At 33.7% G+C, this 21,895-nt stretch overlaps 10 protein-coding genes and 1 non-coding gene across 11 annotated transcripts; 5 read left to right on the top strand and 6 right to left on the bottom strand.

The window, feature by feature from the left end:
• Positions 1 to 2: 2 nt before the first annotated feature.
• On the bottom strand, positions 3 to 1,644 carry TpMuguga_01g02800 (Transcription factor TFIID TATA-binding protein TBP). The gene is made up of 3 exons (XM_760858.2): positions 1,097 to 1,644; positions 460 to 995; positions 3 to 322 (listed from the first exon to the last, which is right to left on the bottom strand). The coding sequence occupies exons 1-3, from the start codon at positions 1,485 to 1,487 to the stop codon at positions 29 to 31; spliced, it is 1,221 nt and encodes a 406-aa protein (XP_765951.2). The 5' UTR covers positions 1,488 to 1,644; the 3' UTR covers positions 3 to 28.
• On the bottom strand, positions 1,629 to 3,376 carry prfA (RF-1 domain protein). Its single transcript, XM_061304994.1, has 8 exons — positions 2,970 to 3,376; positions 2,814 to 2,864; positions 2,723 to 2,778; positions 2,577 to 2,655; positions 2,288 to 2,458; positions 2,193 to 2,257; positions 1,978 to 2,086; positions 1,629 to 1,843 (listed from the first exon to the last, which is right to left on the bottom strand). Exons 1-8 carry the CDS (start codon positions 3,330 to 3,332, stop codon positions 1,700 to 1,702), a joined length of 1,038 nt encoding a protein of 345 aa, XP_061161568.1. The 5' UTR covers positions 3,333 to 3,376; the 3' UTR covers positions 1,629 to 1,699.
• TpMuguga_01g00421 (RWD domain protein) lies at positions 3,346 to 8,037 on the bottom strand (the record flags this gene model as incomplete). Its single annotated transcript, XM_760855.2, has 2 exons — positions 5,026 to 8,037; positions 3,346 to 4,929 (listed from the first exon to the last, which is right to left on the bottom strand). Exons 1-2 carry the CDS (start codon positions 7,840 to 7,842, stop codon positions 3,346 to 3,348), a joined length of 4,401 nt encoding a protein of 1,466 aa, XP_765948.1. The 5' UTR covers positions 7,843 to 8,037.
• Positions 8,038 to 8,195: 158 nt separating this feature from the next.
• On the bottom strand, positions 8,196 to 8,268 carry TpMuguga_01g01242. The gene has a single exon. It is a non-coding gene; the product is annotated as a tRNA-Thr (tRNA).
• Positions 8,269 to 8,457: 189 nt separating this feature from the next.
• TpMuguga_01g00420 (putative integral membrane protein) lies at positions 8,458 to 11,609 on the top strand. The gene has a single exon (XM_760854.2). It carries the CDS (start codon positions 8,478 to 8,480, stop codon positions 11,592 to 11,594), a length of 3,117 nt encoding a protein of 1,038 aa, XP_765947.1. The 5' UTR covers positions 8,458 to 8,477; the 3' UTR covers positions 11,595 to 11,609.
• Positions 11,610 to 11,650: 41 nt separating this feature from the next.
• Positions 11,651 to 12,304, top strand: TpMuguga_01g02830 (Microsomal signal peptidase 12 kDa subunit (SPC12) family protein). Its single transcript, XM_061305282.1, has 3 exons — positions 11,651 to 11,770; positions 11,837 to 11,983; positions 12,080 to 12,304. The coding sequence occupies exons 1-3, from the start codon at positions 11,717 to 11,719 to the stop codon at positions 12,143 to 12,145; spliced, it is 267 nt and encodes an 88-aa protein (XP_061161957.1). The 5' UTR covers positions 11,651 to 11,716; the 3' UTR covers positions 12,146 to 12,304.
• A 138-nt stretch (positions 12,305 to 12,442) lies between these two features.
• Positions 12,443 to 14,803, top strand: TpMuguga_01g02325 (uncharacterized protein; the record flags this gene model as incomplete). Its single annotated transcript, XM_760852.2, has 3 exons — positions 12,443 to 13,475; positions 13,630 to 13,731; positions 13,845 to 14,803. 3 exons carry the CDS (start codon positions 12,443 to 12,445, stop codon positions 14,801 to 14,803), a joined length of 2,094 nt encoding a protein of 697 aa, XP_765945.2.
• Positions 14,804 to 14,919: 116 nt separating this feature from the next.
• On the bottom strand, positions 14,920 to 15,471 carry TpMuguga_01g02040 (RNA recognition motif family protein). Its single transcript, XM_061305172.1, has 2 exons — positions 15,343 to 15,471; positions 14,920 to 15,164 (listed from the first exon to the last, which is right to left on the bottom strand). The coding sequence occupies exons 1-2, from the start codon at positions 15,439 to 15,441 to the stop codon at positions 15,006 to 15,008; spliced, it is 258 nt and encodes an 85-aa protein (XP_061161956.1). The 5' UTR covers positions 15,442 to 15,471; the 3' UTR covers positions 14,920 to 15,005.
• A 256-nt stretch (positions 15,472 to 15,727) lies between these two features.
• TTC27 (Tetratricopeptide repeat family protein) lies at positions 15,728 to 19,440 on the bottom strand (the record flags this gene model as incomplete). Its single annotated transcript, XM_760851.2, has 11 exons — positions 15,728 to 16,201; positions 16,298 to 16,354; positions 16,396 to 16,497; positions 16,647 to 16,911; positions 17,002 to 17,093; positions 17,159 to 17,248; positions 17,280 to 17,314; positions 17,372 to 17,443; positions 17,531 to 17,656; positions 17,727 to 18,354; positions 18,445 to 19,440. The coding sequence occupies 11 exons, from the start codon at positions 19,438 to 19,440 to the stop codon at positions 15,728 to 15,730; spliced, it is 2,937 nt and encodes a 978-aa protein (XP_765944.2).
• A 47-nt stretch (positions 19,441 to 19,487) lies between these two features.
• Positions 19,488 to 20,962, top strand: TpMuguga_01g00414 (Ribosomal protein S15 family protein; the record flags this gene model as incomplete). The annotated part of the gene is made up of 6 exons (XM_061304993.1): positions 19,488 to 20,016; positions 20,121 to 20,291; positions 20,323 to 20,372; positions 20,534 to 20,600; positions 20,632 to 20,724; positions 20,826 to 20,962. Exons 1-6 carry the CDS (start codon positions 19,626 to 19,628, stop codon positions 20,960 to 20,962), a joined length of 909 nt encoding a protein of 302 aa, XP_061161567.1. The 5' UTR covers positions 19,488 to 19,625.
• An 89-nt stretch (positions 20,963 to 21,051) lies between these two features.
• On the top strand, positions 21,052 to 21,768 carry RPL9 (60S ribosomal protein L9-1; the record flags this gene model as incomplete). Its single annotated transcript, XM_760847.2, has 2 exons — positions 21,082 to 21,127; positions 21,245 to 21,768. 2 exons carry the CDS (start codon positions 21,082 to 21,084, stop codon positions 21,766 to 21,768), a joined length of 570 nt encoding a protein of 189 aa, XP_765940.1.
• Between the last annotated feature and the right edge of the window lie 127 nt (positions 21,769 to 21,895).

The following is a 21,895-nucleotide window of genomic DNA, read 5'->3' as shown; positions in this document are numbered from 1 at the left end:
AATTTAAAATAATGAGTACATTATGGTTTTAGTGCTGGTGTGTATACTTTCGTTGATTATTTTGTAGGAATGGGTAAATATAAGAAAGCGCTTGCTGTAAGCTTGGGATTGATCTGGCTCCGGTGAAGGTTATGTTTCCTGAGGAGTAGACTGTGACAGTGACGAACTCTTCCTTTGACGGTTTTGATTGAGATTCTGGCTTTTTTACTTCATCTTCTGTTGTTTCTAACTTTTTTGCTGTCTGGTCAACTTTAGTCCAGATAGTTTCACCTTTCAACATTTTTCTTTTCTTTTTAACCAATTTCGGAACCAAATTGTGGACCTATAAGGTGTTTTACAGTTGATAGGGGCATTTAGCTGATAATAGTATTTAAAATGAAAATTTTAAGCTTAAATAGGTAAATTTTGTAAAAATAAGTCCCTCGGAAACAATAGAGGAAGTTAGAAACCCTTACGTACCTTCCTATTATCCTTGATAGTTGAATCAACAAATCTATGAATACCGATTTTACTCGCTTTATATTTATGGGTTTTGGGTCTGGAAGTGACGTTAGGAACTACAAAATTCTCAACAATTTCCTCTACCTCCTCTTCCGCATCGTCAAACTCGTCTGGCTCAGGTTTTGTCTCAGTATCCTGAGTTGGTTCAGTATACTTAGAACTGAAGTTGAACCTGTTGAGTATGCTAATGAGTGAGAAGAAAGTCTGAGGAGACTTAATTTGAACTCTAACTCTAACACCTGAGAACCTGTGCGGGTCATAAATGGAGTCCTTGCATGCCTTGTGGAACAAGGGTAAAATTATCTTGTGAGGGTAAGTGTAAACAGCAAGAATATTTGAACAGACAATATTACGGACTCTAGCTTTCCCGTTAATCCTTCTCCTAAGAGCTCTGCAAACCTTCTCCAAAGCCACAGCAGCCGACAACAAACTTCTAGCACCAGTCAATGCCATCTTCCCGTTAGAAAATACCGATATCTTTACCGATGTATATTCTACTCATTATACACGCCTTAACTATATATAGTATAATTAGATAATTGACTAAGGCCTAGTGAGAGAATAGATGAAATCACTGGGAGTGATGGAATCTTACCATTATTCCAGGTTGTTTGATGTGTTGGACAATCAGAATAGGGATGAAAAGTGTTCATTATGAATGGAATCCTAGTGACCTTGGTGGCCTCAACGACTTTAATGTCTGAAACTGACTCAAATTCCTCTGAAAAGGCAAGTCTGAGAGTGGAGTCCAAAGACTTCCGGACCCTAACATCAAGCCTTATACAGTTAAACTCGGCAGGGTCGTATACAGAGTTCCCGAACTTGTTTAAAGATTCGCTCAGGTCCAAATTCACTCCTGTGTCAGCCACCACAGTCATGTTGTGAACTATTAGAGAATTTTTAGAAGCTTGCGATAATTCCTCCAAATCATCAAATTGGACTTCCTCTTCATTTTTATAAACTTCTTCACCTTGAGAAGTTGACATTAGTTTTTATTCTGTTCTAACACTTTTAAAATCATTCTATGGTACAAACTAGTATGTAAATTTAAATTTTAATATATAATTAAAAAATAGTCATCCAATTTAATTAGTTAATATAAAATTAAAATAAATATAATGTAAAAATTGTCGATTGTATAAGATTAGAATAACTATATTGTGAAAATGTGTAAGAAATTGGAATCGGGATTATGGTGTTAAACATGAGAACAAATGATATCATCCAGTCTACATTTGGTGAAGTAGTCAAGGCTGAACTTGCAGCCACAGCGGTGGTCTATGATTTGGTTCGTATTGTAGTAGTAAGTTCTAGTCCTATCCGATCTCTTAGGGCTCTCAATCTATTCAAACAAGTATTCTCTTATTCTATACTGATAACCATATACAAAAGTGTTAACTCGTTAAGGGAAATTGTATAACTCGGTATGATTAGTTTATAAATGTGTAAAGTGGAATAATTCTGTATAAAATGTACTTGAGATTTTCTTCGTACTCTTGCCTCTGAGAACATTTCCTCAATTCTAATCCTTGCAATTTCTTCTCTTAGCTTCTTCAAAGCCAATTCCTTATTCTTTCCTTGTGATCTATATCATTTTTCAATATACTATTATACATTATAATCTGATCTAAAACTACACTTAAATACCTGCAAAACTATCGTAAATAAATAAATAACAGGAAATGAAGTACCTCTCTTCACTACATTCAACTTTAATTCCAGTTGGTTTATGATATAATGAAACTGCAGTTTCAACCTAAACGGAAAAATCAAGTAAAATTAGTACTTTGTTGACGTTTTGACCTCCTGGGCCACTTGCTCGGCACGTCTTCCACTCAATGTCAGAGGGGTTTATCTCAACCGCTTCTAAAACGTCCTCAAAGTTATTTGTACCCCTTCCCTTAGCCATCTCACTTGGCAATACTGCCACTGTTGCCGTTGATGAGTGCATTCTACCCTATTATATCACATTAACAATTTACTATAATATAGTATATATAATTAATAAAATAACAGTAGTTAAAAGATAAAGTTGTAAGCTATGTTCACGGTGACTAATATAACTAAGAGATTACAGATTTTTCAGTCATTGGAACTCTTTTAACTTGATGTACACCTCCTTCTCTAAGGAATCTATCCTCCAATCCCTCAGTACTATAATACACATTAGGATACGATTATATACTATATTATAACTATGTAATCAATATTAAAAAAATACTTCGGGCTAAAATTACGATCTTCTCCGGTAATATTTAGAACAATGGTGGTTCCAAGCTAAATCATTTACATATAATGGAGTAGAATAATACCTTCTGCTCATCAACATCACAATCCTTCTTTAAACAGTACTTTTTATAAGTCTAACACATTTATTATTGGTTCATGAAAAATGATATCTGCAACTATACTGAATGCATAGGTATTGTTTAGTTAGGATATCTGTGTAAATTGGAAGGGAAAGATGCCTTGGCGAGTTCTGAGGCCCATATGAGCGACTCTTTCCCTCCGACACCCGGCCTTATTTCAACCGAAATCTTCGAAGAATCTAATCCAAACCATCTTCTTCCATTAAAATTCTTTAAGTTTTGACTGCCATTGAGAAGGAAGAAAAAACTTTTTAGTTTCCTTCCAACACACTTTGAAAAGATACTATTTTCAGCTAATTTTTTTTGCGATAAGTCAAATTTATCAGATTTAGTACTGGAATTTTTAAAATCACTTGAAAATAAATTACTCCTGTCGAATTTATTGGTTTTTAAGAAATTTAACGAATCGGCACATTTTACGATAACTAACAGGAAAACAGCGAATATAAAATTAAAATACATTAGAAATGAGAAATTAAGTTAATTGTCCAATTATAAAATGGACCAGTGCAACTTCATTATAAATCTTTCTGGCCTGGCCGAACGACCCGTTTATGGGTTCCACATGGTACAAAATGCCATGGTGGGTTTTGTCTTCTTCATCCTCAAGAATATCATTTTCTGAGTTTGTCTGGGCTGATTTCGCCTTTTCAACCTGGGTTTGGCTAGTTTTTACTGAGTCCAGTTGTTCCTCTGAGGGGTTTGAGGACTTCTGCAAGTGAACTCTTGCCTTGATACTTTTTATAGTTCTGAGCCTGTGGTTGAAATCGCTGGTTAGGATTAGTGGGACGGCTCTGCACTCGCACGAAAGCCCTGCGTCAATCAGTTTATTTGCAATTGATGCGGCTGCCGGGAGGAGTTTTGAAGTCTGGCACGTTATCACCACGTCAACAGTGTCAGAAACTGTTGGCTTGACAGTAAACCCTTCAACGCCTCCGCTATGATTCACTGAAAGCCTTATCAAATCATCCAAAAAGTACTGCAAATCGAAGTGAACAACTTTGGGCACGTTTGATGGCTCTAAAAAGGATAAAGTAGTCCCATAACAGCCACCAGTCATCACCAAGTTCTTCCTATCATCAACCACGAATAGGTGGAAAAAGGGGAAATTAGTGTTAAACTCGCAAACTTCAGTGTAATATACTCCCAAAACGCACTCTATGCAACAGTATGAATCGAGTGATAACTTCTTCAACATTACCGCCAACTCTATCATATATAACATTCTCTTGTAATATTTCTCATACTCATTTATTCCCTGAACCTCATTATTACTTTCAAATTCTTTATTATCTCCATTAATAGTGGTTTCTTGTCTGTAACTAGTCATTTCTGGGCTATGACTAACGGGTTCGATATTAAAATCGGTAGTTTCATTATTATAAGATTCAGTATCCAGTTGCGCTAATTGTTGATAAAGAGCAATAAAATCCCTTTTATAGAGCTTGGGGATTTTAGAGTTTATAACATGGAAATGTAGTTTTTTAAGCCCCAAAATAATGTTAAAACGTCCTGAAAGTAAGTCTACTAGTCCCTTTAACTGGCCACTTTTATTAATCGAATACTCCTTCAATAATATGTTAAAGGTGTACTCATTAATATCTGTTGACTGCAGTTTAAGGAATATTTCAGTGGCCACCTCCGTGTTGGTTTCCAAAACTATCCCCAAGAAGTCGATGATTAACGGCTGAAAGGTAATGGTTAAAAAAGTATCGAGGTTAAAGTTAAGCGATAAAACAGACTGAATTGCGATTAAAATGAGATCAACTTGAGTGGAAATCATCAGAATGCAATTGTCATCAAGGTTCTTGTAGTCTAGAGACTTTTTACCGGCAGACTTCGGAACTCCAGAGTCACCTTCAATCTTCATTGTAATTGAGAAAACCGACTCAGTAATGCACTTTTCCTCGTCAAAAACATCTCCAACCGAAAATTGTTTCACTCCAATTCCACTATCATCTCCTGCATACAGCTCAAATGACCTTAGCAAAGACTGCCGAACACTTCCTCCAACCGAGAAAACGGTGTTACTTTCATCAATCCCCAATAACAAGTCGTTCTACACATATTATGCAAACTTTAATATAAATTACAGGTAAAATAAATAAAAATAACAATAGTAAAGGTATAATAGGGAGGTTTCAGCTAAAAATACGTTATCTGGTGTCTTGATTTGAAGTGGTAGTGGAGGTCGTATGATAACTCCTCTTGATCTCATGAACCGTTCGAGTGTATCAGTGACATAAGAGTTATGTGTCATTGTTTCAAGTGTGGAGTCATGTTTATACTTTGAGACGTCAGACTTCCAGTCTCTATGCATGAGGAACTTCAGGGCATCAAGTGACTCGTCAGACTGAGGGTTTTCTAGTTTCCTGAGGTACTGTTTGTACATATAAATGTCAACCACAGGGGGCACAAGGGTCTCTCTGAGCAATTCTACTGCCGTTGGCCTCCTCTCACGAGTCAACAGACGCTTCAAAGTGGTGATGATGATCGACGGAGTTGTCTGCAGAAAGTAGTCGGGAAATGTTTGAGTCCCAATTACATAACAAAGTAATTCATAAAGCGCACTCTCCTCCACAGGCGGATGCCACATGCTGAAGATTATCAACCCTAAAGCAAACATGTCCTCTTGAACAGCCGCCATCTGGTCCCAATTATGCTCAAACTGCAACTCGTCCAACTCGCTTGATTTTATGCTCGCCAGCGCACTACTCATTCCCATCATTCCGTTATTCAATAAACCGCCCTTTAATTGATTATTCAGTAATTGTACAGAGTTCTCCAAATTCACACTACTACTGATACCTTCAACACTGTTAATACTACTAATACTATTATTTACGGCATTTCCAGTATTATTATTTACAGTATTTGGAATGTTAAGATTGTCGAAATCGATGGAATATAGTCTGGAATGAATATTGGAGGTGAAATTTGATGTGATATTGGATAGTGTGGTGGGTGTGAGGTTGTAGTTTGAGGGATGCGAGAGGTATAACTGAGTTTTTAGAGATTTTTTGTACCTTTTGCAGTCACAAAACTTGCGATCACACTCGTTTTCAAGTTTTAACAACTTCCTTGCTAGGCCAGTTATTCCAAACTCCGACACTTTCAGACCTCTTCCAGTCCCATAAAGGTCGTTGTGGACGTAAATGTTATCTAGTGAGAGGCTCTGGTGGTATACGTTATTCTGATGTAAGTATGCCAAAACATCCAACAAATGACGGATAAAACGCCAAATAAGCTTTTCATCTTTCCACAAACTATTGGTTTCAATCTCATGCCTCAATGTGTGGCAGTTGATGTTCTGTGCCTGAACGTACAAATTACGTTCAGTCACGATCTCGTACAAATAATGCTCACCAAGCCCTGGGAAATACTTCAACAATAATATCAACAACTCATTCTGGGCATTTTCCACAGAGTTACTGGTGTTGTCAGTATGGCTTTCTAAAGAGCCTTGAGTGTTACTACTATGGTCACTAGTGTTACCAAACTGTTTACTAGTGACAACAGAACTTTCAACTGAGTTATTAGTGTTACTATTGTATAAAGAAGAGAATGATCTATATTTTAGAAGTGTATCAATGTTATGGATTAAGAATTCGATGATGCTTGGGTCAGGTTTCTTTTCGAGCCAGGACTGGTAGTAGCGACAGAGGCTGTTGTGTTCTAGTTTTGAGAGGTGTGAGACCCTCGAAATCATTTCATTCAAAATGATTCTTCGTTTTACTCTAAATAAGTGTAGCAAATTACTCACATTAAGGTTCGATAGGTTAGTGTAGGGGCACAAAGAGGGTAAATGAAACGCCTTTATATAGTACAAATTCTGGTCTAAACCGTGCTTTACACTGAGGAGGCTAGAGGAAATACTGGAATTAACTGTTTCAACTGATGTAAAATCCATCTGAAACCTGAAATATGTGTCTCCAGTATATTCGAGTAAAAGCTTTTTTATCAGCTTTAAATTAACTTCGGACTCAAGTGTAAAATACAGCTCAATATTAGTCACTGAGCGTATTTTCTGATCCTCAGACTCCTTACTCCTTATGCTACTCTCAGAAGTAACTTCAGAGATCACAAGCCTGTGAGTCTGTTTCTTAGCGAAACCAACTTTACTGGGAGTCTTAGTCGCCTTTTCTAGCTGTAAATCTGACGAATTCTCGTCTTCTTCCTCAAAATTTTCGTACCAAATTGGCGCCTGAACTATTGACTGGATCGACCAAACAGGAAACTCAAACTCCTTATGTTGTTTATTCACTCCAACCTGCACTAAATTATCAACACTTTCCTCCAATATCCTCTCCGAATTTATATATTCAGTTTTGTTAGCACCGTCAACCGTGTTACTGATATTAGTAACAGTGTTGGTAATGTATGAATTGGAGGAGTTTGAAGAATGCGAAGAATCGGAGGAGACGCTTCTGTAATCTTGCGTAAATTCTCTGGCGGTGGAATCTTCGAATAGAATTTCACGGTCTGAGTTAACTTTGGCCATAAAATCCGCCAAAAAAATGCTGATTTCGAAGAGGCAGTGTTGCCCAGTAAGCCTGTTAATTTCCTTGGTAAGCTTAAGTTTTAGTCTTTTTTTCAATTCGTTATTCATAGGGATGGTCATTTTCAAGACTATAAACGGGGGCTTGTTAGGATAATGCTTTGGAAAAGTCACATCAACAAGTGAGTAGACTGAGTTAGAAAGCTCAGTTGTAATAAAAGGTGAGATTTTGAAGCAGAACCGGAGCAGTTCTGACCGAACCGAGCCTTTAATTGAGCTCTCATTCAGCTTAATGTTGGTTGAAAATTTCGATTTCTCGAGCAAAGAAGCATAGGCACACTCAGACATACAGTCAACTGGGAACCTATCGGAACGTAAACCTCCATAATTAAGTATCTTAACAGGGTAGTATATACAGTGAAGGGAGTAAATCTCTTCGATCTGAACGCCCTGATTATTCTTTAAAATATCCATCAAGTTCCTTGTTTGCTCATTTTATTTCTTAAACTTTTGTAAAGGGGTGTTAATTCACCAAAATTCGCCATTATAACGTTTAAATTGTGAAATTGTAAAATGAAAAATCGTTGAAATAAATAAAGGGGTAAAAAAATAATAACTATGATACAAAATGAAAAATGAAAAACAAAGTTAAAAGAATTGAAAAATAATGTACAAAACTAATTATGAATTACCATTACACATGTTCCTAACCCAAGGTAGGAATCAGGAAAACAAAATTATATAAATAATTAAGGAATAAATTATAAAAATGTTTAAAATAGGTAAATTAATTAAACTTTTACAGTATTAACTCAAGTAAAGTAAAAAGCCTACTGCCGGATTCGAACCGACGACCTTTCGCTTACTAAGCGAATGCTCTACCGACTAAGCTAAGTAGGCTTCCTAGAGCTTCTAATTTTAATTTTATAAGAATAATTGTTACAAAATATTTAACAAAGTTTTACGAGCAATTATTCATTCATTTATAATTTATTTGTGTATAATTATAGTACTGGAAGTATTAGTTGGGAGTGGATTCCAACATAAATTGGGCAATATATGATTCTACACCCTTTATAAAATTTATAAAATGTTTTGTTTTAAGATTAATGTTAGTTTTTTATAACGCCAATTTTTCAAAAATACGAGTTCTAAACTTGATATTTATAATATCTTTGTTTGTAAATTATTGTAACTCATTTTTGTACAGTAAGAATGGAAAGATATCACACCTACCCCTTACACATCAGTTTAAAAGTAGAAATAATCTACCGAAATTTAAATGTAGTCCAGATTCCACAAATTACGTAGATAAAAGACCATACGCTTATTCAGAAAATGTTATTGGACTATTGTCTACCCCTGAAAAGAGAATTGAGATAATAAGGTCGCTTTATGATTCAATTTCTAAGGGAAAGTCGAGATTTTCAAGTTTATTATACGTAACAAATTCACATGAAGATTTGGTAAATGTTCATAACGTAATTTCCAACGATTTGAACAATGATTCAGGCATTTTCAATGGAATTAACATAATTTTCAATGAGTCTGTAAAATTGTATAAAAACTTCACAATTACACTTTCAGACTATTCGGCATTGTCTGAGTGTTTAACTAATTTTGGAGGTATAGATTTGCGAAAGAAAGCTCTGACTCTGAACTGTGATTTGGTAAGAGGACGTCGTATAAATTCTTTTAAAAGTATTTTAAAGAAGGTTTTAGAATCTTACTTTACTAATCTGGATCCCTTTACAAATATCTTCTCCGATAAGAATCTCAGGATCCATTTAGACGACGATTTCCTAGTTCCCGCAAATGAATTCATTGATTCTAATTTCAAAACTGTAGAACAATTCGTCGACCTTTTCAATCTTCGAAATACTGGTGAAAATTTATTGGAGCATACAGATAAACCAAGGGGAAAGTCGGAAATTCAGATGAATGATGAGAAATTAGTGATATTTAATAATTTTGGTGTAAATTATGATATGAAAAATTCTAAAGTAAATTGTTCATTGTACGATGATTTAATATTAAGACTGGGACCAAATTGCACATTTATTGGCCTATCAAGCTCTATATATAATGTAAATAACGTTGCTAACTGGTTAAACGCTCTATCAAAACCAACTAAGGTCATCACATTATCAAAGGTACCAACCTTCAATCTACTAACAAAATACGGACATCTTAATCCTTTCGATACCAGCACCAAGAATATCGCCAATAATGCTATTATTGACCCTGTTAACACTAATACTAACACTGATGATTCAGTTGATACTAATAATTCAGTTGGTGCTAGTCAAACAGGTGATGGAGTTGAGAATGTGGTCGATCCGAAAAAAATGTATGATATGTTTAAGAAGAAGAATAATAAGACAAAATTAACTAGTTTGAACCCATCCCTGGATGAATTAGTGATTCGTTCAATAATTGAAGCCTTGGAAACTAGAGGAATTACGACATACAACCAATTAGTAACCGTTGTTCCCTCAGCGCGTAGGTTTTTTAGGCAATATTTGAGGATTCTACGACGATCTCCGGCTTACTTAGATTCTAAAAACCGACTTTACAACCTTTTGAAACTAATTGTAAATGTTAGGGAGAATAAGTATTTCTCCAAATTTATTAAAAATTTCCATTTGTACCCTTTGGTTAATGTTTTACATGACCCTTCACCACCCATATTATTTGAGTATATTAAGCAAAGGGGGCTATATCCAACTGTAGTATACTGTTTTAATGATATGGAAAGGATTTCAAGACTGTTTTACGGCTATCTTAATAGTCTGGCCGGTGAAGATATTGGAGGAAATCCCCAAAATGAAGTTAACTCTGATGGGAGTAGCTTTGAACCTTTTAACGACATTATTTTAAGTAGTGAGAAAATCGAAGGAGCAAAACATTATATATTTCTTGATAAACTGGAGATGCAGGAATGGAAACTATTTACACCATCAAATGAGTTTTTATATACACTAACTGCTGGATCTGATCTGGTAACATTTACCGTTCATTTTCACACTCTTTTCCATACCATTAAATCACTTATCTCACCCATCTATTTCAATTATTCACATTTCAACAATGCTAACAACCGTTCTTCATCTCTTACCACCCCTAATACCACTCGCCCTGTTGTTACTCATAAAGCAACTGAAACCTCTAATACTCATAATACCACTCACCCTGTTGTTACTCACAACGCCACGGATACTGGTAAAATTAGTAATGTGGCGTATAATGGAGAATTTGGAAGCTATTTAAAAGAGTGTAAAGAGAAGTATGAGAGGATGTTTCCAGATTATTTCGCACTGAAAGAGTTAATTGATAGTTCAGAAAATAGGTTAAAAGCAATGAACGTCGACACATTCAAACTGATGCAAATCAACTCAAGGTTAACGAAAAGCAGAGAGTTTTTTGAAACTATGTCAAACTCTTTGCTATCAAAATTATCATTTAGAGGATATTCAGTGTACATATTGATTAAGTCCCTTCGAAATAAAATTTCTATAATTCAAGGAGCTGATAATCAACAATATTCAACCGTCCCAAAAAGTTCGTATTTAGTAAATAACTTTGCAAGGAATGAATTAATGGGTTTTTACCCAAACGGACGGGGTAATGTATTACTAAAAAATGTCAAAACTGGAAACTATATCATAACTACTTTCTTATTTTTAAAGGACGTCATGTCCATTAGGGAGCAAACCTCAGAAGATTCAGTCAACGTATATGACATATTAAAGGACTTGGCAAATGTAAAAACTAGGAAAATAAAAGTTGACAATGATTTGAGGAAATATATTAATGCAGAAAATATGGTAATAAGTGTAGTTAGTAAAGATTACGTAAGAATACGAAAATTGTCGCTACTTCTGCCAGCATTCTTGAAAAATCTTATTGATGAACATATAACCAGTTATAATGAAAGTTTTAACTCACTAATGGACTTAATTAACAACAATCGGAACACTGTTAATGGTGTTACGAGCGTTAATAGTACTCTTAGCAGTGATGAGATGGAAAATAATGTTAATAATGATGATGAGATGGAAAATATTATTAATAATGATGATGAGATGGAAAATAATGTGATAAATGACGGCGTAATGAAGTTGGTAGATGAATATCTAAATTTGAGGAAAAGGTATAAAAGAAGAAATTTAGAAGATGTAATTAAGAATTATCAATTTAAAAATGCCTTCTACGGGAGATCATAATCTTTTATTTCTACACATTCCCAACATACACTATACATTAACTTCTACTACATAACATAATATATAGTTTAGTGGTAGTAGAATATTAATAATATATAGTATAGTAATAGTATGCCAACAAGATGATAGCGGGATTGCTGGAACATTTGGAAGATTATTTAGAAAATTCAGTAGTGGTATTTTCTATTCAAATTTTAATTAAATCAGTAATTACCTAACATTATTGAGATAATTCGATTTAGGATTTCCATGGGCAGTTCTACTCAACTTTGGGAATGTGGATAATAACAGCGGTTTTCGGCTTAGTCGGATTCGCTTACGGTTACATTACACAATCCTTCCTATCCACCCTTAAGTTCATTGCAGCTGGCACCGCCGTTAGCATTCTGGTAACCACCTTTTACATATTCACTAAACAATTAATTATCATTATTGAATTATCATTCAAATATTATTTCATCAATGTTGTTGTAATGTTTTTATAGGTATGTGCTGTGCCATGGCCATTTTATAGTTTAAATAAAATTAATTATAAACATAAAAAAAATTAGTCTCTTCCTAGCAAATCACTAATCTAAAATATCATATAATAATGGAAAATATTATGTAATAATGGGTAATATGGATAAAAAGATGTAAAACAGAGTAATTGTAATACTTTTAAAAGTAAAATTTTTTCAAAGATTAATTTATTAATTTATTCCTAATAACACTCTATTTACACTAATTCCATCTGTTTATAGTGTTGTGTATATCACTATATGCCATTAAGTACCTTTATATTCTGTTATATAGTATTATGATAAAATTGGAGGAATTTTATAAAATCATGTTTAAAATTTGACATAATGTGGAGATCGCCGAATCCTCGAATGGACGAAGATAAAAGAATAAATGAGTCGAAAGCATCGCAATCTCATAAATTCCCTTACAAACCTTCTGATAATAATCCAAGGCCAAGAGACCATAACGATTCCAATCATTCCCATAATATAAACTTTAATTTTAACAATAAACACAATTCTGATAAACATTTGAAAAGAGATTTTAATAAAAAGTCCGACAACTATAATAAGTCGGAAAATTATAATAAATCTGATAATTATAATAAGTCAGAAAACTATAAATCAGATTATAATAAATCGGATAACTACAATAAATCAGAAAATTATAGCAAATCTGATCATTATAATGAAAAACATTTGAAAAGAGATTTTAATAAAAAATCCGACAACTACAATAAGTCGGAAAATTATAAAAGGGATAACTACAGGGGTGAGAAGAGAAGATATTACCAAGATTACGAAAATTCAAGGAAAAAATCCCATAAATACAGTTCACACAGTCACAGCGGTAGGGATAAAAAATCAGAAATCGGACGTAGTAAACGTCGTGAGACTGTCGTAAATGAGGAAATTAATAGTCCCAGAACTCCATTATCTGACGTTCACAGCCCATCAAATAAGTTTTCTCCCCCTCCGTTACCGCCTTTCGAACCCCCAACAAACACCCGTAATCTCAATGATAGTAAATTCCCCAATAAATCCAATAAATCAGATAAACAGGATAAAAGTGAAACTCCACTGACATTTGTACAATATTACGAAAATAAAATGAATGAAGGAAAGTATAAAGAATTCGGCCCTGATCCTAGGCTTACAGATCAACTTTACGGCTCAAAGATGGTAACGAAATTTGAGATTCCAACGCTAAATTCCAACGTATCTCTTGAGAGTACTTTAGACTCTCCAAGGTTCACTTTAAAGGTCAAATACGACTCTGTTTACACGTTTGATCAATTTTTTAAAACACCTCTTGAAAGAATAAATGGATCTCTTTTATCACCAAGACCTAAAATTAATGATGAGTGGTGGCTTAAAGGTATTTTAAGTTATTACTCAATTTACTGTATATTATGCTTACTTTAAGCGTTAAATTAGTACTATTTTATACCACAATTATTCCTAATTAGTGTTATATTACGTAATTTAACACTAAATTTGATATAATCTACAGTTCTAAATGATTGTTGCAGGATCGTTGGTATTAATGTTGATTGGAATTCCTAGGAATTGGACTCCAAATCAGGTCCTCTCACATCTTATCGGTTCACATTTTAAACTCACCAACTCACAACGTAACCATTTTCACTAATTATATTTAGTTATCCAAATTTTACTAATTATATTTAGTTATCCAAGACAAAATTAACTGATTACTCTTATACCATACCATTAATCCTTGGTTTAGAGATATTGTGTGATGAATATGAGAGTGATCTTGAGTCTGATGACATTAATCGTTTGCAATTGAAATCCACGTTTAAGAAAGACTGTCAAAGTCTTGGGATTAAGAAGTTCTTTTTGCTCTTTGGTGACGGCACAAATGCTGTAAACGAAATTCCACCGTACTTTCCAGTCAGTTTAAACCCAGAAGAGGGTAAAAAGTTTCCATCAAATGATTCTCAAGATGGTAGGAAGTTTGTACCAAATGACGTGCCAGAGGGGTTGGGATTAATACTATTTGAGAGTGAAGATTACGCACTTAAGTTCTGGTCAGTTTTGGGTACCTCATTGATCCAGGCATACCCTTCAACCATGAGACTGTGCCCGGATCCCTCAGGCTGGAGAATTTACTCAGAGGCCATTTCCTACACCTTTACGACAGAATTATTAAATTCACCAGCCACAGTCAGTAGAGTTAAGAATGATACTATTGACTTGTTATCTGTCTTAACAACTTCAAATCCAAGCCCACCTTACAACTCAAACTCGCCTGTCAGTACCACAATAAATACAAATATTTCTAGTGCTGGTTCGAACCCTGGCGCCAATGGTAAGCCTCGAGGCACATTAATATACGTTTGCGCCTATATTTATAGCCAAGAGGAGGCTAACATGGTGGCCAAGAGTTTGGGTGAGTTTGGAGTGAAGTGCATGTACCACAAACCCTCGAAGATCATGTCGTTACAGTTCCCAGATGAAAATACCCTACAAACCCTGTCCTTTGGTCACAAAATCTTTACAACTCCTACAGGTTCTAGAGTTCAGTGTTGTTTCATAAGGTGTAAAGGAAAGGCGTTACCAATACTTAAAAGAGCAAATTTAGATCACCTATCGAATTTGTATGATCCCAAGAAGAATACGCAGCTGAAGCCAAACAAATTTAAACCGCCCTCCCAAGGAATTCTAATCGTTGACCAACTTTAATTTTTTAAATCAAACTTACAATATAAGACTATTTTATGCTACCATACCATACACATGTATTATACTGTAAATTCTGTACGATATATAACGGTATATAGTAATATTAAATTAGAGTATTATAAAAAATATAACATTAAGATTATGGAAAATTGAATGATAATAAACTATGTTAAGCACTGTTTTAGGTAGTTTGTAGAATTGGTTAGTTGCTTTTTTGTTTCCTTAGAATTTTGCGCATTAGTCTTTTGACGCTTCTTCGGGATTTATAACCTACAAATGCCCAGCCTTTGTCGTTTTCACAATTCTGGCATGTGTACAACTCCACATCACCATACTTTTCAAATCTCTTCCTCAATGTCTCCTATAAATTATAAACCTCCTCCAACTACTATATTATAATAACTATGTCATATACTTAGCTATATTTTAAGTATATAATTTAGATAATTATACACGACTGATTATAACGTATTTAACTATATATTACTAATATTATTAGTATATAATCTTGTAATTAGAGTAACTGTGCAGAGTTATACCGTGTTGACATGTGTTGGTATATTTAAGATGAAAACTCTCGATAAGGGATCGATTTTATCTAAAATTGCGTATTCATTCTCGTACAAATTATATGCCATTTTTGTTATTTTTATTAACTGATTTTTCACTGACTCACACGAGCACTTTTACCACTTCTTTCACAACTCACTAAATGTACTGTTTTTAATATAAATACTATAATTTAGCTAATTTTTTATACAGATAATGTACCAGATAGATTAGTAGTAACAATATACAGAAAAAGGAATGGAGAGATTGGAACTAACAATATACAGAAAATGTGCCGGAGAGATTAGTATAAGAAATATACAGAAAATGGAGTGGAGAAATTAGTGTAGTAGTACTAAATATAGAATTAACGAATCAATGTTTTAGAAGATTAATTAAGTCATTGATTTGGTTAACGTGAAGTTGATTATCTTCTGGAGCCCTCTTGAGAATTCTCAGTTTTATCCCATTTAATGAGTCAAGCACCCTTTCCTTATAACCGTCATCATCAACTTTGTTCACCAACTCTACCATTGAACGCAATACTTCAACCAGCTCCAATTCCAAAGGGTTAAACTTCTCATGAGATCCATTTAACTGGTCATTAGTGTTATTAAGGTTTATTTGTATATTTTGTTCAACTTTGCGGTATTGTTTAAATTTTGACTCCAGTGCTCCGACGTAGTCTTTCTTGCTACTCAAGTACCTTGAGTACTCTGACCAAACACCCGCACTCTCTGTTATATTACTAACAATCAGCCTCAAAGTCTCTTCAACAACTGACGAATTCAACTCATCACCAGATGAATCAACCAGATACTTCACCATCCATACCTCGATCTTATCCTTCTAAAATATTACAATAACACAATAATCACTAGCAGTATACTAATAGTATCTTAATAGCACCGGAGTTTGGTGGTAGTTAACTGAGTAAAGTGGTACCATTCCGAGATTAATGAGTGTTTGTATGCAGTTGCAGGTGTACTTGACATCGTTTAACTAAAATAACATTAACACTAATAATCATGTGTAAAAGATACGTTAGCTGAGATTCTGAGTAGAATATCCCAAAACTGCCAGCGTGTGTTATTGTTCTTTAAAGCCTGCGTTATCGCTATCTTCGCACTTTGGTAATTCTTCATCTATAACATTTTTCATCACCGATAAAAGTGTTTAGGTATACTAATACCACTATGACTATAACAATAACAATAACAATAACTATACTATATCTGTGTGAACAAGTAAGACTATGACTCCAGAAAGGGACACCAAGCACAACGAGGGATACCTTAAAGTGTGCTGAAGAGATATTAGCCCAGGCATCGGAGTTGTCAGGATTAATTGAAACGACACGTGAGAATGCTGTGATTGCGCTTTCAATTTTCAAACTCTTCAAGTAACAGCATCCAACTAAAAACTGGACACTCTCATTCATCGGATTCAACTGCAACGACTTCTCCAAATACTCCAAAGCCTTCTCATAGTCACCATCATTATAATACTTAACGCCTATTGATCTTACGGCTCTGCCACACCTCTCATTACTCAGTTCCCTATCACATGTGAAATAGAGTTATGAATACTAACGTACATATAATTATACTAGTTAATGTTAGGGTCAAAATATCAATATTTGGTAGTACCATGCAGTATGATAATGTTGTATGTCATTTGAAATATCAGCTAGAAAACAATATAACAGAGGTGTTGCCATGATTTTTATTCTTTCATTAATCTAAAACATTGTTAACATTGGAATCGTTGATAGTGCAGTAATAGTATGGTATAGTATGAAGTTACGAGTTCAGTGGCTTGTTGTTTCTGTTGTGTTAATATTAGGCATTTGATAACATCTTCCCACATGTGTAATTCCTTATACATATTACAGGCCTATTTCATCGTTAACTACACTATTTATTACCGTTGTTATTGATCCAATCATAAACATATACTTCCCTAAACACCATTAACACAGTATATACGTTCGATAGGGTAATTAGAGTTGAAACTTACCGATTTCACGTTTAATGTTCCAAATTGCGGGATACGAAATCTGGAAAAAGTACTCGTTTCTATTCCCGTCATCTATAATACATATTAGCACCATACTAATAACTACGTAAATAAGTGTATAATGAATCCTCAGAAGGGGACAAGACAGTAACGCAGTACCATAATAAGACTTTAGTATATTGTTTAACTGCATTGTAGCTCTTTCAATGGTTTTAGTACGATTATATTCAGTTTTACATCTCAACCATAAACTCATTAACATTATCAATCTCTTCTTCTTACTCTCTATATAAATATGCTATAGAGTCAATACTTAATTATATATAACTATACTATTAATTAATATTGAAAATACGTTGAATAATAGTGCTTGAGATCGTGTTTAGGAATTGTAGTGAGAGTTGGTCATGTTGTGAAGTGGTTGCTATTATGTTCAAACCCCTTGAAAGTAAGAATAGCTGCTCCAAATCATTCAAATCTTCACTATTCTCATCCTCATCTAATCTTGGTGTCTCAAATATATCATTCTCCTCATTTATCTCATTCAACCCAACACTTATTTTGTCTTCCAACTTTCCATTTATTTCTGAATTTCCCAAACTTTTGTCAATTTCTGAATTTTCCACACTTTTGTTAGATTGTAATGAATTTGACACAGTAGATGAGTGGGTAGAAAATGGCTTAGAGTAGGAAATAACAAGCTGTGGTATTGAAAAGGATTGAAATTTACGTCTAATACCAAGTTTTCCAGTGAATTCGAAGCTGAAGTTAAGATAATTAGTTAATTTTTGTGAAACAGGTTCATAGAGCCTATTCAGATTATAAATTGGTAATCTCTGTAATAGCTCAATTAGTAACAATGACTTAAAATAATCATCAAATTCCATTCCAACATCAACATTTCTCATTAACACATTCTTCACATAACTCACATCGGTGTTAGTTACATCAATATTAAATACACTAAACTCTTCATCCATCACCTATAAAATTATTACTACATTATATTAACTAGTAAATAATTGAATAACTATGTAAAAAGTGTGTAATAACTAAGTAAATTATGTGGAGACTTGTGATAGTGTAAGAAAATGTAAAAAGTTAGTAATTGAACAATGATAAAGAGTTGGACATAATATTAATCCGGAATCCTCAATTATTAATTGATAAATATATCCAATTCTGTTTCTCCAAATCTCTTTACTCTTCAATATGTCCACCTTAGAAGTATCTTTTGCTGATGAATTAACACTGTTTCCGTGAGCTTTTTCATTTTTATAGATGTACTCATCCAATAAATGTAGTAGTATGATAGAAGTGTAGAGATATTGTAGAGCTAAGGTGCCCTCATAAACAGTTTCACCGTCAATTACAAATTCATTTAACAATTGTTTCAGGAATTCTTTACTCTTTTCATCCAAATCCGAATCTGTTAATGTGAGTTCTGGTGATTTTAAAACCACCTTTCCACATAAATCTTCATACAATTTCCCTAATAAATAACATTTCTCACTGTTGTTAACATCCAAATTTTTTATCAACTCTATGTTTTGCCTCGAAATTGAAGTTTTTTCACCGAATCCATCAGAATTTGCACATGTGTTGCCATTTTCTTGCTGAGTAATATGATGTCGAAAGTGGTCTGAAAGAGTTTTTTGGCTATTTTGCAGAGAAAATTTCGGGCCTATCCAATTAGCCCTGACGACTACATTAATACACAAGACTATGGTACATAGTAAAACGAAAGAGTTAAGTTGGAAATCGATAAAATCATTCGAATTTTCCAGAAAACTAGTAAAACTGTCATTTATATAATTGAAATAGTTGCTTTTATCCCATAAAGTTATATTACAATTTATGAGAACAGGTTTTCCAAATAATTCCTCCAATAATATTAAACTCGAATATAAATCTACATTTTTTACAGATAATATAAGGTCAATAATCTTATTTACTTTATCAATTACATTATTTTCTGAAGTTTGTTTGATTTTATCAATTCTTGAATCATTTAAATCATTACAAGGATCCAATAATAACAATTCCAGTTCCCTTATTATACATTCCATCACATTATTTTACAATTTGTTATAATATTATTAATTTGGTCACCACAATTCTTCCTTAACTTTGGACTTTCTCAATTATTATTATTTAACATTTTTTACTTAATTATTATTTATGTTTAATTATTATATTAAAATTTTAATGATTAAAATACGATATATAAAAATTGTAAAAATGTGTAAGTGAAATGTTTAGTGTAAGGAATGTTATAAATTGGAATTATTTGAAAACTTCTAAATTATACATATCAAATGTGAAGGTGTTTAGAATTAAGGGTTTACCCTTTGAGAAGGTTAAGGCTCCAAAGACTGAGTGGTACAAACGCGCTGAATCTGAGTTCCTCTCCGAAAGAGCTCAGATTCCAACTGGTTACGTTGGCAGGTGGAACGAATTAGACTTGGCAAATCTTGACGAAAGGGTTAGGAAAATCCTGAGTTTAAGATGTGCCAGTGGCAGGGAAATTAGAAGGGCAAGGACATTCATGATTATGAAACATTTACAAAAGGAACCATTTGATACTGGATCGCTAAGTGTACAATGTACTGCCTTGCTGTCAGATCCTTCTGCTTCCTACACTAGTTACACACTGCTCATATAGTTACAGTTGTTTATATCTTAACTAATATTAAAAAGTGTTTCTATTGATACAAATATTCTTATATACTTGTGGTAATTTGAGTAGTAGGATGTGTGAGTGAGAAGATTTTAAATTTGAGGAGTCATTTGATACGGCACCCTCGGGACAATAGTAGAAAAAGGGCAATGTCAATCCTCCTTAGCCGAAGACATAAACTCATGAAAAAGTTATATCAACAAGATTTCAAGCTTTATCAACACACCTGTGAATTCCTCAGTAATGAACATTATTTTAATAAACTTTTTAGAACTCAAATGTGTGTTATTCTCAACTCCAGATTCAAGAAATCGCTCCAAAGTATATTTTTAAGCATTTTTTAGACAGTTATACACTACTAATACCAAGTTATATAATTTCTTGTCACGAGTTTACACTTTTTTAAAACACCCTAAAATTCTTAAATATTTAGTGATATTATTAATAATAGAAATAATATCAGTACTATATGGTATGATTAGGCTGTAAGTCTGATTGGTGTGGATGGAGATAGATGCAAGTTCTTAATCCGACAGAAGCTTTGGTGGGGTCAGTTTTAGTGTTTTTTAACTCTGTTTAGGAAGATTTAGACCCAGACCTATTAAACTACCATCTGGGAAAAAAATCGCATATACGAGACATCCAATTACACAAACGCCAACCGATCATAATTGTATTCTTCTCCCAAATTATCCAGATTATATACATAGTTAACACAATAATATTATTGATATTATAATAATACTATAATAATGATAATTAATTTGATTTTAGTGCCAAAAAGTAGTTCCGACGTGATAAGTGCGAAATGGCCTTATGGAGTGGATAAGAAAAGAGTAGTTGGGAAATATGTAATACATAATCCAACAGCTTGTGGCACAGGTTATATTCCTGTCCCAATTCTTTATTAATTTATCACACTGTTTATTACGTTTTTATTATATTGTTACTGTTATTTGTGTGGTGGGGGTTGGTTCCATGATATCACTAGTATTTTTTTAAATATAAACTTATTTTTATTTTTTTAAATATGAAGAGTTTATTTACATCTCAGGTCCTTAAAATCCCTCCAGAAGGTTCTAAAAACTATACTATTTTTACATATATCAATTATACTACAAATTATACCATATAAATATATTAGATACGTAAATTGTTACATTTACTGTTTTGGGATATAATAATGAATTTAGTGAGTGTTGACGTGAAATCGAGAAGGGTGACAGTAAAGGGAAAATATGGCGAATTAACGAGAAGTTTTACCCATTTACCGATAGATTTATCATTGTCTAAAGATAAGAAGTCAGTGGTAGTAAGGCTTTGGTTTGGCTCCAGGAGTAAAATCGCCGCCCTTAGAACATGTCTATCTCACATTGAAAACATGATGACAGGTGTTAGTAGAAAATACCAGTACAAGATGAGGCTCGTTCATGCTCATTTCCCAATCAACTCAAATGTGAGTGATGATGGAAAGGTGGTTGAGATTAGGAACTTTTTGGGTGAAAAGAAGCTCAGAGTTGTCAGAGTTTTACCTGGAGTTCACGTCACAAAGTCAGAATCTGTCAAGGATGAACTGGTCTTGACTGGAGTTGATGTCGAATCAGTGTCACGTTCAGCCGCCCTAATACATCAGTCATCACTTGTCAGGAAAAAGGACATTAGACAATTCCTCGACGGCATTTACGTCAGTGAAAAAGGAAACGTAGATGAAGCTTAATCTTTTTGCCTATCCATACACTATATATACTATACCTAATATACATGTATGTATATTCCCTATGGTATCGTGACTCTGTATATATATTATACTACATACAAACTATACTAACACTACTATACATATA

Source organism: Theileria parva, chromosome 1 (genome assembly GCF_000165365.1).
Source record: "Theileria parva strain Muguga chromosome 1, complete sequence, whole genome shotgun sequence".
Classification (NCBI taxonomy): Eukaryota; Apicomplexa; class Aconoidasida; order Piroplasmida; family Theileriidae; genus Theileria; species Theileria parva.
The sequence above is the reverse complement of the archived record's forward strand: the minus strand, read 5'-3'. Positions and strand labels throughout refer to the sequence as shown.